The sequence below is a fragment of the Glycine soja genome, chromosome 18 (genome assembly GCF_004193775.1).
Source record: "Glycine soja cultivar W05 chromosome 18, ASM419377v2, whole genome shotgun sequence".
In the NCBI taxonomy this organism is placed as follows: Eukaryota; Viridiplantae; Streptophyta; class Magnoliopsida; order Fabales; family Fabaceae; genus Glycine; species Glycine soja.
In genome coordinates, this window is record NC_041019.1 from 49,045,007 (window position 1) to 49,060,953 (window position 15,947).

General features: G+C 31.2%; 1 protein-coding gene and 1 pseudogene across 1 annotated transcript; one reads left to right on the top strand and one right to left on the bottom strand.

Moving 5' to 3' along the window:
• Window positions 1-466: 466 nt before the first annotated feature.
• LOC114397367 lies at window positions 467-2,650 on the bottom strand (annotated as a pseudogene).
• Window positions 2,651-10,944: 8,294 nt separating this feature from the next.
• LOC114394913 (senescence associated gene 20-like) lies at window positions 10,945-11,774 on the top strand. The gene has a single exon (XM_028356596.1). It carries the CDS (start codon window positions 11,110-11,112, stop codon window positions 11,542-11,544), a length of 435 nt encoding a protein of 144 aa, XP_028212397.1. The 5' UTR covers window positions 10,945-11,109; the 3' UTR covers window positions 11,545-11,774.
• Window positions 11,775-15,947: the final 4,173 nt, after the last annotated feature.

The following is a 15,947-nucleotide window of genomic DNA, read 5'->3' on the forward strand; positions in this document are numbered from 1 at the left end:
TAGAAAGTCAAACATACTAAGACGGTCTACAATAACATCATAGTTTCAGACGACATTCTACATCGGTCTATTAACAACTGTCGTAGTATTCATATTTTTTTTGTTTAACCTGTAAATTAATAAATGAGATTAATTAATAATATTTATTTATACATAACTACCAAATTATCTATATTAATAATAATGAATATATAAAATTAAATAAAGTAAAAACTGATAATGAGTAATAAAAATTATCTAAAATCTAACAATGACTAATAAAAAATATGTATATTACTAATGATCAATAAATATAATAAAATAATATTAAATTAACTAAAACCTAACAATGAGTAATAAAAATTATCTATATTACTAATAATTAATAAATATAATTAATTAATAGTAAATGAACTAAAAGCTAACATTGAGTAATAAAAATTATGTATATTACTAATAATAAAAAATATAATTATATAATATTAAATTTAGTAAAAGGGCACAAATAATCACCTTAAGTGATTTCTTCAGGCTCTTGGATTCATTCTAGATAGACTGCAAGATCCCAATTCCATACTGAATGCTGGAGGAATACCATATGATATCGCCATTTGTAACATTACAATTTAAGTACATAAAGTATTTCAAATAACAACTTCATTAGAGTAACGCGTTGATGTTACAAGAACAATCTATTAAGAGGAAAATTAAATCCCCCGCAAACCCTTCTAGTTGCTTCCCAGTTCTCATCCATGATTGGGATGGGTGCTGCAAGAAGTACAACTTTTTCTACAAGTTCAGCTGCCAATAATAAGTAGGACAGACATTAAAAGTAATATGGTAACCTCTCATTCAACGGATAAACATGAAAAGAGTATGCATGGACATTAAATTATATGCATCCATCACTGCAGTTAAAAACATAAAAGAACAGGAAAAAGAAAACAAAAAAGGGACATGAACATCATTCACAACACTACTTAGAAAATAATAACTTCGCTTTATCAGAAAGTTATAGCCTAAATCAATTACTTGAAGTAAGCCAATCTTGAATTGCAGTGCTCACAACAATCAGATTCTTGGACTCCCACTACAGCGCATACCTAACTTTTGGCAAGACCATATGAAAGGTCATTTTTTTGGCAGGGATCATCACCATCAATCATAAAAATAATAACATCACAAGTTTTAAAGTTAAGATAAACTAAACTAAATTACAAGCTGATTTCAATGTAACAATAGTTTTCTATCAGCATGTTGCATCAACATAAAAATAATAACATCACAGGTTTTAAAGTTAAGATAAACTAAACTAAATTACTTGAAGTAAGCCAATCTTGAATTCCTATGCAAGAACAAGAGTATTGCTTACTCAGATCATCCAGTAACTAAAATTCAAGGTCGCAGAGACACTCATACACAAACTTTCATTCCATTAACACATGACTTGATTCACTTCAAAGCGCAATACTAGTTGAGGAGCTCCTATTTATTTATCATTCAAAATTTGACATAGAAACATCGGAGCAGGAAATGGTGCCTAAGAGCAAGTGGCAGTAATTCAATGTAGTAAAATCAAAGAATGCTTACATGTAATGTATGGTCACAAGGAAATAGAAGAACAGTTGACAATGGAAGAGCCTTGGGGAACAGAAAGAACCTTCCCGAACCAACCAAGTTGGCCCCACAATTCCCTATCCGAATTCTTCTTCACTCCAATCTCAGCTCACTAAATCTCCATTTCATTCCCATTCCTCTGGCACTCCCAAACCACACACAATTTCCCACCCAAATCAACCACGGTAGCCCAACACAGAAACTTGGGCAAACCCTTCTCCAACCCCTTCAACTCCTCCCACACCCCACGCCCCACATTGAACCCTTTGATTTTGCCCAAATAATCATAGTAGTACAAAATCCCTTCCACCACGCACGCCCTCCCCTTCCACCCTTGATCCAATTCTACCCCTACGTTCTCCCACTAGTCGCTGCTAAGCTCGTACATGATGCCACCGCGATCTGCCATCGCGTAGATCCGCTCCCCGACGACGGTGCTGGCGTGCATCCATTTCTCACGGACCTCTGTCGGACTGCCAACTCTCTCCCAATGGCTAGTGACGGGGTCGAGGACCAGGTGTCAGCTACACAGCCACTGAGGACATAGATCTTGCCGTGGAGGACTCCCACGGCGACGAATTCGGGACCAACACGCATGGAGGGATGACCGTGGAGCCAATGGTTGAAGCGGTAGTTGAGGAGCCAGACATTGGGGGAGGGGATGTCGTGGATGGAGCCACCGAGGACGTAGATGTTGGGCGAGGACGGCGTAGGCGGAGTCGACGGCGGGGGAGGGGATCAGGGGAAGGGGAGCGAGGAGGGGGTTATTAGGGTTTGTGCGGTGGAGCGTGAAGCATTGGAGGAGAGAGGAGTCACCTGAGCGGAGAGTGAGGTAGAGGAGGGGTTGGGTGCACTAGAGGAGGGTTCGCGTGGTGCATTGGAGGAGTCTTCTTCAACTAATGAGGACGTCACGGTCTTCATGAGGATCAGGTCTTCATGAGAGCCACGGTCTTCATGAGGACGTCACGGTTGGAGAGCTTGACGGGGACAACCATGGCGGTGAGAATGTCAACGACCTTAATGGCAGCCTTGTAGAGAACGTTGCCGAAGACATTGCTTGGTCCCTTTCACAAAGGCTATGGAAACCTAAAGGGGGAGTAAAGAGCCAGAGGGGAAGTCTAAGAGTCAATAGACGAAAGAGTGGAGAGAGAAATGAAATTTAAAAAATAATGAAAAATATTCTAAAACGGTTTTTACAAAACCATCTTAATATGATAATCTTCTAAGGCTTCTAAGGCGGTTTTCATAAGACCGTCATAAAAATTTTGCATTTATTTACGAAAGTGCCAACGCACCATATACTAAATCAGTTCTCGAGAACCGTCGTAGATTGCGCGTCGTAAAAATAATGTTTTGTAGTAGTGTAATTTACTACCTTTTCTATAATTTACTATGTAAAATCTATTTTTTTATTGTATCCAAACAAAATTAATTATCTGAAAATCATTTTTCAATAAACTTAACTAAAATAAATTAATTATAATAATCAATTATTATAATAAATAATTTAATCTTCAGAGTCTTAATTAAACACACTAACACGGCATCAAACAGTGGAAATGATCATTCTTTTGTACAATCTTCAGAGTCTCTCTGGATTGAAAATGATCCTTCTCCTAACATATGTCACCTCAAACAGTGATTTAACTAGAATATAATGGACCAATAATGGGGCTCGGGGCAAATGCCATGACCTGCAATTAATATGCATGTCAAACTCATGGATATTTAGTATGACCTAATTAAAATCAATGCATAGTCTCCAAAATTGCTGGTTGGAGGATGATAGATTGGATTGGTTCTCAATTCTCATCCATGAGCTTTTAGAACATTGTCGTTCTCTCAAATGTCAATGACACATTCTACGTGGATTATGGATTTATGGCCAAGCTATTCATTGATTAGGAGAACGTCCAAACTCTATGTACATGAGGGGCTTCCATATATGCATATGCTCGATCCATTTGTGCTTGTACGTAATTAATACTTCTTGTTGCATGTATCCATGGAATTAGGGGTCGTTGTCCTTTTATCTATTTTTTTTTTTCTGTATCAAAAGAAATATATAGAGATCATATACGAAAGAGAATCAAACCTATATAAGGAAGGGCTCCCCACCAATCATGAAACTAATGTTAGTTAACTAATGAACCATATATTATGCAATTGTGTTCACCACTCATTTGCTTTGCCCTTTGTTTAATTATGCTTAAAATATTGCTTTTGAAGTATATATGGATATCTGATAATTACACTTCTAATTTTTATGCATATGCTTATTTTAATGAATTAAAAATAATGTGTAAGGCGCGTCATTAGCTAGATGTGGTTTCTCACTATCTTTTGCACCAAATTATAAATGAGTTAATCGAGTTACTTTAGCAAAATAAGAATTATATGGTCACATGTAAATAAGCAAAATGTCCTAAATCTTCTAGCTAATACTAATTTTTCAGTGAAAGCATATATATCTTTGATATAATTTTTTTAATTCGTCTTCACTGATGAAATTCATATATATATATATATATATATATATATATATAAACATAAGAACATTAGAAGAAAAATTAAGAAAAATAATCAATCAATGTTAGACTAACACCTAAGATTCGTATTAGGCACTAGATTCTTTCTTTTTTGCAGCTATTCACACCTCGCCCGGACTCGGAGATCATTAGACAGATATATTTTCAAATAAACATTACAAAGAAGATCAGGATATATACACCCAAAAGAGATGGAAGGAATTCGGGTTTACCAAGAACTCTGTAAGAACACACACACACATATATATATATATATATATATATATATATATATATATATATATATATATATATTTTCAACTCATTAAGAACAAATTAGTGCACAGTCTTCAAGAAGATTGTGATGATCCAAAAGGTCTAAAAAAAGGAGTTGAATGGTCAAACACTGTCCTTTTCCTGCGAATGGCAATGCCACTGCATCTTCATCGAATCATTGTTCTCTGATCGTAACGGCTCAACTATCCAAGTGGTCCTACTAACAGAGATTTGTGATACCTAAATGGGGCTGAAATTAGATTAATTATGGTTCGTTATGATGACCATCATGCTCATATGGGGACTCGCACGAGGTACCACATGACCATTAAATTAATATTTTAGATTATTTGTATAGTAAATGCAAATGGAATCATTTTCCTAACGATAAAATATTTTCATACTATAAAATAAAAAGAGAAATTAAAAAGAGAGAAACGATTAAAATTAAATGAGTAATATGAGACATAAAAAAGCTAAATGATAAAAGTATTGCAATAAGAAGTTGTTAAAGAAATAGGCATATCAACACTTTAGGGCTGGTAGGTAGGAAAAGAGTAGCAGCATATAAGGGATAAGGATCTTGCATAACATTGTATGGTGTGTGCATGGTAATGTTAACAAAAACTTGTCAAATCAAATATTATTTCTGTCTTTATATATATGTTTTATTTTTTTAAAATTAATCTACAAGAATTAAAAAAGTTGATTTGTTTAGCCAATGATATTAAATTTATTAATAATTTATATATATTTTTTTCTTAAAATGATTTTTCAGATTATTAAAACTCATCATCTTAATTATTTTCTACTTAATTAATTAATTAATATGTGTAAAGAGAAGATGTATAAAAAAAATACATGTAAAGAGAATAATGATTATGCAGTTTATCTTAAAGACAAAACTCATGCATACAATTCTTTAGGTGATATTTTGGTGATGTTATCCTATCAAAATTAACTGAAGTTTAATCACGATAACCTATGTTTATCATTAATTTAATTTTTATTTTGTATATTACAAATATGAAATTCTAATTTTGATAAGAGAACAGCACAAAAAATATCTAAGAAATTGTAGTCTATATATAAGTTTTGTCCTTTTATTTTATTGATTTGTAGCTATTCATTTTCTCCCATCCTTATACGAGAGAAATATTTATCTTATTAATTTATAATATTTATTGTTTATTGACTAAGAAATGTAAAATAATCAAAAATATTTTGATAAAAAATAACTAATCAAGAGAAATTGAAAGAGATCCTATAAATCTAAACAAACAAATTTCCCAAAAATATTTTTTATATTTAGGGACAAAAGTAGTATTCATTTTCAACACATTTATTCATAGATTTTATGAAAATTAAAAAAATACTTCTGAATATTAATGATTAAATAATAATAATAATATTTTGATGAATACTTTTTGTACTATTTATTTCAATAAAATTGATTTTCTCATAAAAAATATAAAATGATATTTACAAGTGATCATTTTTCACACAATTTCTTGTCTATTTAATTTTGAAATATATGTCTTGTGAGCATTCATGTCTTGAAAAAAAAAATATGTCTGTTAATTCGTTGGTAAGTATACCAATTTGTTACAAGTAGTTAAGTTAAAATTGAAGTCTAAATGTCGAATTTACATAGACTTTGATTGTACTTAAGTGATGTTAAGCAATTCAAAGAAAAAGAAAAGATAGGGAATTATAAGTGTGAAAATTGGAGTAAAGGAAAAAGAAATAGATAACTAGAAAAATAAACAATAATTTAAATGCAAAAAGATTAAGTCAGAATGTGAGAATGTTGGGACATAGCATGCCAAAATTACTTGTAATGCAATGTTTATGATTTTTTTCTATATAATGAAATCCTTGTTTCCACTCATATCTACTAATTAAGATACTCTATCTTTGATTTCCCACACGAAGAGCCTAATTTATTTATCTTTTTTCCCCAAGTTTCTTTGTAGAGATAAAAATAACAAACCACATTAAGATAAGAGATGCAAAAATTGAGCAAAACAAATATCAATCTATTTCTAGCAATTAATTATTTAGATACCCTTCCCTAGTTCTTTAGAAAATAACCATTTTTCAATGCATTACCCTCCAAACATTATATGGATGATAAAGTCATAATAAATAGAAAATCACATAGAAAAATAATAGAAACAAAATTACATTAAATAGATGATAAACATAGTTATATTACAAGAGTTTGGTCTATCAAGCTCCTAACAAAGGGAGTTTAATCTCTTATAACCATGAGAAACTTTACAATTCAGATGTTAATGTGGATGGAAGAAGGAGCTAGATGACTAGAAGAAAGAAAATGAGGAATGACTAAAGAAGGAGAGTTTGCCCCAAGAGATAGACTCAGGCTTTGGATATATTTAATAGAGAACTCTGAGACTTAATGTGTCTTTTTCTACTCCTTTTATAGGCCTAAGATAACTTACTTTTCTCGCTGACTTCGCGTTTAGTGCGGTTTTCGCGATAAGCACACCTTTGGCCTTCTTCATGAGCCTTCTTCGCCTTAAGCTTGGATTGCGCGCTAAGCGAGCTGTCCCATTCTTCCAACTCTCCTTCAAGATTTTTTATTTCATTTTTGCATAAATTTCCTCTAAAGCTCTTCAAATCTTTTTTTTTTACTTGTGCTCATAAAAAATTACAAAGATGTTAATTTCTTTGTTATTTCATTAAAAGAAAATAATAAAATGAATAAATTACAATCATTATTAGTCAAAATTGATTATCAAATTAATTCAGATTTCACGCTTATCACTATCATACCAAATCATAATAATATATTAATAATTACTACTTTGGTCAACTTTGTTTTTTGTTTTATATTTATTTTTATTTTTAACTTCTTAAATTTGACTATATTTTAGTCAACTATATCTTCCGTTTGTTTATTTGGTTCATGTTGTCAAATTATTGATTTTAGTCGCAATGAAAAAATAAATAAATAAATAAATAAATAGAGGATCATAAAAGAAATTAATAAATTTACCAATATAAAATTTAATAAAAAATAATAGTTAAGTGATAAGACGTATAATTAAGTTATTTTATTTTTATTTATGCATATTTATACATATAAAACTCGCAAATAAACTTGAAACCACATGTTTAAGTGATCAACTAGTCATTCGTACTAACACAAGTTGCCGCCTATGTTGAAGGAAAGAAGGGCTGGTCCTGCATCCTTCATTCCAAAAACATCATTTCAAATTCAAAGCACCCTTAGACTATACCTAAACATTTAATGAAAACGATCCATTTTTCACACAAGTTAATAACAAGTCAAACTTCCCAAGGACTGATTAGTCATTCTATATTATCCCCAAATTTAATTTTGGCTATATCATGCACGTAAGTCTACAAGTTGAAATTGTTATCTCCTCATAAAAAAGCATTCCACCTCTTACAATTATAATTATTATCTTGGTGTGACACATTTGTCATCTCAACCGTTCAAACATTAATGACAACTTGTAGGGAGCTAATCCACACCCTCCAATACCCCACCTCATAAATCAATCAATCTCAACTGGCTATGCATTTTTAATTTTGACCAATAATAAAGCACAAAACTGGTTTTTTTTTTTTTTTTTTTTTTACCAATATACACTTTCTCTCTCCGGAAAATTCCCCATCTACACCCGTTTGTAGCTTATATCCCAAACTGCACTATTTTTAGGCTTCATTGAAAAGTTGGAATTTACCACCACGACTTCTAAATGGTGGTTTTTTTTTTTAATTTAAATTTTATTTTAAATTTTAAATTTATGTTTTAGTTTAAATTATTAAAAATATTTTAAATTTAAACTTCTGTACTTTTATTTTAAATATTATATTATATAAAAAATATTTTTAATTAATTTTAAAAATAAATTTTTTATTAAAGTAATTTTTATTTATTTAAGAAAATGATGTTATTAAATATAATTTTTTTCTTATATTATTTAATTTATACAAGACTTAGTTGATAATATACTTTGTTTGATAATATTTAATTTATATAAAATTTTTAAACTTTTGATTTTTTTAAAATATGTTTTATAAAGAACACAATGAATATATAATTATCGCAGTTTAGTTATGTTTTATGAAAAAAATTAAAACTCTCAAATAATAAAATGAGATTGAAACATAATAAACAAAACACATGATAAAACAAAAATAACACGATGTACTAACAATAACAATTTTAACATGAAAATAATAAAAGTAACCTTAGTTGATCCTCATGCTCACTAAAATAACACGATGTCACCAACCTAGGTGTCCAGTGAAGAGTTGAACCTTGATCACCTACCACACTCATCATTTCGTTCATCAACAAGATAATGTACAACCACCAACTGGTGCACTTGAGGTTGGCATGACATTTGATGAAAAAACACACACAATGTATTCGATTGCAGAACAATATATTCTGAGCAGAGAAGACTAAACTTCGTGTGTAAATCACATGAAAATGGTTGTACATGGAACTTAGGTGCATGCAATTCAAAGAGACATAAGAAATGAACTATCAATAGTATCAGAGGTCATCACACTTGTCTCGCGCCAATGCTCAGACAAGATCATCGGCAACTCGAAAAACACGTCATAATACAAATCATTCAACCCATTGTTAAAACAAACCCAACACTAGATGCTTAAATATGTGTTTTGGTCATCTATCCATGCATTAATGGGTTTGCATATTGCAACCCCATAGCATAAGTATGCACAAGACTGAGCTAACCATGTCTTTCGGATCCTACACCATTGTATAATGGGAGACAACTTCAGCGAGGATTTTCCTAAAGAATCTGAGAAGGCATGTTACTCTGCAAATTAACATTTCTCTCATTTCAAATAGGCACCCCTCGATTATAACTGCCTATAACAACTCAACTAACTTATGAATGGGTTTAGGACACATCCCGTTTCTTCAACCTGATACGTCACATTGCACAAAATTTCCTTCGTGATAACTCAAACTGTAAAACATTTGAAAAAACCACTCATGCTGACTGGTGAGAATCTATTTTATTTCTTTGTTAAACTTTACTTTGAATCAAATTTCATAACGTAACATACACGGAGAAGATGCACTGACTACATCTTGGGAATATCCGTGCGAATAAATCAAGTGTAGCTGAATTATCCAAAAAATATTGGGTACGATGCTTTGATGAGGGGAAATGTTAGGGACATATGACTATAAATTTGTCTGAGTTGGTTAATTCCATGTTAAAAACACGACATTTGCCGGTGTGTCATAGTAGAGTGAGGAGGCGTATTTCAAGATCGCAAAATTCTTTGCTATTAAAGGCTGACGAACCCAGACAATGATCAACACAGGCTTGCAGTATTCCAAAGTCATCTCCGAAGCAATGAATAACGGTCAACAAGAATCAAATACACACATTGTTAACAAATTTAACAAACACAACCACACATTTATTGTAAGAGAGACCCATGCCCCACTTCTAACACCCAGACCACAGGGAGGGTTTAGGGTCATGTTAGATGTTACAATCCCAAAATTATCATTGTGATGCATATCATACTAAACACTTACCGTGTTCTCAGGTCATGTTTGTTTGTAAATCTTTCATGATCTCATGAACTATGTGCCGCCTACAAAATATTTTACACTTCTACCACAACTCCTTTGGTTTACTACCACACGAATTAATGTGGCAAAAATATGAAAGAGTTCAATGGGGTCCTGACACAGGGAGAAGGAAGAGTGCAAAGCGTCGTTCTATTTCAACTCGTATTCCTACTAAGATAGACGAAGAAGAAAATGAATGAGAGAGTAGAAAAAAAATGTGAAATTTGACTGCAACAAGGACATAATAGAAATAATTATCCCAACGTACCTTCATCTTTAGTCTTCCCTTGGACAAATATTATTATAAGTATTTTATTTATAATGTAATGTTCTTCTATAAATAAATTCTTAAACAAAAAAATTATCATTTTTAAAAAAAATTTAATGACATAAAAAAATTATATTTAGTAAAATAATAATATTAAAAGTTTTAATTTTTTTATGAATGCAAAAATAATATTTAAAAAATTCAGATCATTTTTAAAATTAAAATGTTAACTAAAAAAATGTCTTGTATAAATTAAATATTATCAAACAAAGTCTATTATCAAATGAGTCTTGTATAAATTAAATAATGTAAGAAATAAAAATTATATTAAATAACATCATTTTCTTAAACAAATAAAAATTATTTTAATAAAAAATTATTTTTAAAATCAATTAAAAATATTTTTTATATAATATAATATTTAAAATAAAAGTACCAAAGTTTAAATTTAAAATATTTTTAATTATTTAAACTAAAATATAAATTTTAAATTAAAAATAAAATTTAAATTAAACAAAATCACTGTTTAGAAGTCGGGTGGCAAATCCCGACTTCTTGATGAAGCCTAAAAGTGGTACATTTTGGGATATAAGCTACAAATAGGTGTAGATTGAGAATTTTCTAGGGAGAGAAAGTGTACATTGATAAAAAAACCTACAAAACTCATACATACCTTGTTGTCTATGCCTATAAATTGTGACACCACCAAGTCCTCCATGCAACTCACAACTAGTGTGACCATTTCCTAAAACATAAGCCCAGAAGCATAAATTTCACACAAAAAAATTCACAACACGGAGGATCATTAAAAGGTGGAGATGCAAAACAAGGCAACAGTTGAAATGCTCTACATGGCACTATTAGGGCAAGAAACAATGGACAATGTGGCCAAACTGCTAGCAAGTGACCTTGAGTGGTGGTTCCATGGCCCTCCTCAATGCCACCACATGATGAAGGTGCTCACAGGGGAAACAGGTCACACCAAGGGCTTCCGGTTCGAGCCGAAGCAAGTCACCGCCATTGGAGACTGCGTGATTGCCGAGGGGTGGGAGGGCAAGGCCTATTGGGTGCACGTTTGGACCCTCAAAAATGGCCTCATAACTCAGTTTAGAGAGTACTTTAACACGTGGCTTGTGGTGAGGGATTTGAGGACACCAAGGAGGGAAGATAGCAAAGATAGCATGACATTGTGGGAAAGCCAGCCTCGTGATCTCTATCACCGGTCACTGCCAGGACTTGTGTTAACCATTTAGCCACAACAACACTTGATGGTTGTGGTTAATTGGAACTTGAATTGGAAGCTAGTTATTAGGGACGTGATGTATAATGTACCTTATAGTGGCCCCTACGGATTAAACATGTTGCTCTACAACATTGGAACTATTATACTGTTCGTACATATTTGGCTTGTGGACCTGGTTGATTGTTCAATAAAATGGTTTTCATCAATTTGAATCAAAAGGCTAAAATTATTGTTTCTTGTTTCTAGCTATGATTATGACACTCGTTAACTGTTTATGCGTTTAAAATAAATGTTATTTGACTATTTTAAAATAAACGTTAGAGATATATAATGTATGTGTTCTGCTATGGATGTGGATGGTGTTGCTAGTTTTACATGTTTTACATGGTTTGTTATTGGAATGCATGGAGCTTGGGTCCAAGTGAGCCCGTCACGTCATTTAGATGTTAATGGCTCTTGGCAATTAATTCCTTGTTATATAATCGCGGTGTTTTCTACGTAGAAGGAATTGGCGTTGTGGCAGCCAAAAATGACAATAAACTAATGCAGTATTCTTTGGTGGATTGGTGTGATGGAGTTTTGGTGTTATGCTAGAAAGGATATCTTTCATTTTATTAGCTTTTTTTGATGTGTTTGCTTTTTATTTGGCTTTGGGAGATCTTGTATCAGGAGGGTTTTCTAATTTGTAACTTTTTGTGTTGGTTGGACTTTAGCATCTTTTATGCTATGGTTCATTCAAGATAATAAACATCAGCAAGTAAAAATAGAAATATTAGATTTTAGAGAGATGCAAATTAAAAAAAATACTAAAACTAAAATTTGCTCTTATAAGGATTAAAAATAGTTATTTCAAATTTTTGAAAAAAAAAGAAAAAAATTATAAGAACTCAAATAAAAATTTACTTATTATTTTAAGAGACTAAAAATATATTTAAGTAAAAATAAATAAGAGTCCCACGAATAAAAGAACAGTAAAAAGAAACATAAAGATTGAACGAGGGTATATAATATTAGATAATACATATGTATGTTATACTGTAGTTCATTAATGCTTTTGTTGCTACCTCTTTCTCGTTCTAGAATGACGTTGCAAAACCCCCCTCAAAACGGGAACAAATAGAAATCCAAGTGTTCTAAATTATTGGTATCTTATGGACATTGTGATTTGAAAGGCCTCTAGATTGGCAAGGCTCAGAATGGGATTGCATTTTATAATTGTATTGTTGGCACTTGGCAAAGGTCTTTGGCCTATATCTCACTGATTCTACACACATAATCAGGGTGGAATGGTCATAATCCAACGAGAGATAGAAATATTCCAAATGAAACAGATAAAGGTACCAGGACTGTACATTTAATTGAATTTTTATGAATTAATTGGTCTTGTGTGTAACTTCTCTTCATAATTAGGTAATTGATCCGAAGATACCTGACTCCTCCGATAAAATTATTCTTACGGTTCCAATGGTTCAATCGTCCAAATTTGTGTATGATTTTTGCAATAGTTACTCTACTAAATAAAATTATAATCTCTCGGACAGATATGAAGAATTTGATTTGGTTAGCTCAAATTAGATATATTTTACTTTTCACATGATTGATAAATAATTTTATTTTTTAAACATGTTTTATTCCTTATCCATACATATAAAAAACATCTGTTATAAGGAATTAGTCCCTTGAATGGATTTTGGTCTTTCTACTTATCTCATGATATCCAGTTATATCTAAATTTAACGGTTTCAACATGAAGAGCATTTTGCAATTTCTTTTAATCCTTCACCCCTTAGGCCAGTTTCCATTTTTTATTTATTATAAGTTAAAAAGTTAGGCAAGCTAATTGATAGGTCAACTTGTAGAACCTTCCATTGTTAAAAAATGTTATATTTTATGAAAAATTGTTGCATGAAAACTATACAAATGATAGAAATGAAATTTGATTGACTACTTAATATCTTCAATTCCACCGCCCATACTTGGTTATTAATTCTCTAATTGGTCAAATAATTAATTTGTATTGCTTGTGTCATTTTTTCTTCATAATAAATAGCAAACTTCTTTAATGTTTTAGTTAAATTCTTCTACTAACTCTGTAAACGAGAAGAATTGACTTTAACGACTACATTAATCTACCCACCAACTAATTTGTTTCTCACATGATCATATCTACCTAAAAATATATTCGCATGTAGATACACAAATTTCAGCTACAATTTCATAGTATTTGTTTGGATCATCATAATATTTATGTATAGTATTTCCAAGTTTTATTGATAATTAATTTTAATTAAGAAATCAGTTGGTCATTTTTAATAAATTTATTTTTATCAATCATATTTTTTTATTTACAAGACTTGAACTCAAAATTTTATTTAAAAAAATCAATTCTTATTTCATTTGAACCAAACAAAATATTAGTTACACTTTTATAGTATATGTCTCATGCTTTAATATTTAGAGAATCATATTTATTTATTTATTTGGTAGGATGATGTAAATTTTCTATTGCTTGATGGACTTTATTGCGAAATTACAATTTCTTAATTCATCCCAATATTCTTAGTCTTTGTGGTATATTAATTGTATCTCTAAAGTCTTTTTTTTAAAATAAATTAAAAAATATTTTATTTTAAAATAAATAAAGTTTTAGAAAAATAATGAGATTTTTATAATTAAATAAATAAAGAGAAATAATTTTATTAATTAAAATAATATTTTTGAGGTAAACAAAATAAATATGTGTTTTTTTTTTAAAAAAAAGATATTTTATTTATTCATTTGATAAAGAGTAAAATAGAGTTTCTTTTTATAAAAAAAAAATAGAGTACATATAAGTTGAGAGCACTCTAATTATAAATAGAGACATATTAGATCAGTTTTTACATTTACGATAGGTCTCTAGGTTGTCTCTTCCTCTCAAATTCGTTTTCCCTTCTTCCTCTTCCAAATTTCCCGTATACACTAAAACATATCCTAGTAAAATTACGATCTCAAACTTACTAACTGTTGAATTATCGTGAAATTTGATTATCGGGTTTTAAATTTATTTTCACACATTCCCACCATTGGGAGTTGCGAAATAATGTCTATGGAGGAAGAAATTCCCATCGCACGCAGAGAGTGAAATTGAGACTGTAATCCCTTCTCTTTGTCTCTAACACTTGGAAATCCTAGCAGAGCAACTAGAGGAAAAACTTGAAAAATCTTAGGGAATCACTAAAGATGCCGCTATCGCTGCTAGACTACACATGTGAGCCTGCTTAGAGGTAAGAGATGAGTTTATTACAATTGGAATTAGAATGAACATCTACAAGGATCCTTAGAGGGTCAAATTGAGATTTATTTTGGGATATTTAGTGTATTGTAATTATGCCTTTACGATTATAATTATGAGATTGTTATATTTGATGGGCCAATTGATGTCTTGATGCGAATTGGTTGATAAAATTGAGTGCTCTTGGTGTTTTCGTGTTTTGACCTATGATTTTGATTCTTTTGATCTTGATATGATTATAAGAAAATGTTTAAGGGGTTTTACTCCCTATGTTGTGAGAAACATTTTTGTATAATTCATTTGTGTTTTGGACAAGATTTACTAGATTAGCATGATAAATTGTTATATTGGGATCCTGAAATTATGATTGAGATTGTGCGTAAGTAATAAATTGAATGTGTGATGAATTATGAGATACATGTGTGTTGAGATATTGTATGTATGGAGTTGTAAGTTATGAACTGTGCAATCACACGACTATAAGATCCTTTAAGGGCGACGAGCTAATGCGCGATGAGTATTGTGATGAGATCCACTATGGGAACCCGACAAGTTGAATCACTTTGAGGCGCAACGAGTTAAAATGATTTTGAAAATAATTGAGTAGTTGTGTGTATTGCATAGGTAAAGTATGTGTTTGTGCCATATATATATATATATTAATACTGTGTGATGTGTATATGACTCATGAGGTATGATAACATTGTTTTGGGATTATAACATTGCAATTTAGATTGAGTGTATGATTAATAGACTATGTGTTGAATTGTAAGATACATGTGAATTGAGATGTTGTGTGTCTTTAAGGGCGACAAGTTAATATGTGACGAGTATTGTGATGAAATCCACTATGGAAATCCAACGAGTTTAATCACTTTGAAGCGCGATGAGTTAAAATTATGTTGAGAACAATTGAGGAGTCGTATGTTTTGTATAGTTCATAGATAAAGTTTGTGTGTCAAAATGTTTTCTGGGTTGGACCTGAATCAGGAGGGAGAGACCTTGATGAACTCTTCAGAGTCTAGGCCTTAGGGGTAAATACACTTGCTTTGAGTGCTTTTTTAAGCCTTTGTCGATCTCACATGGTTGGAACATTCTCATAAAATACTGTGACCCTGACTGGTCTTCTTATGCTTTTA

Bases quoted from the DNA above. Each gene is read 5' to 3' on its own strand.
- LOC114394913 (XM_028356596.1), top strand. From the start codon at position 11,110: ATGCAAAACAAGGCAACAGTTGAAATGCTCTACATGGCACTATTAGGG.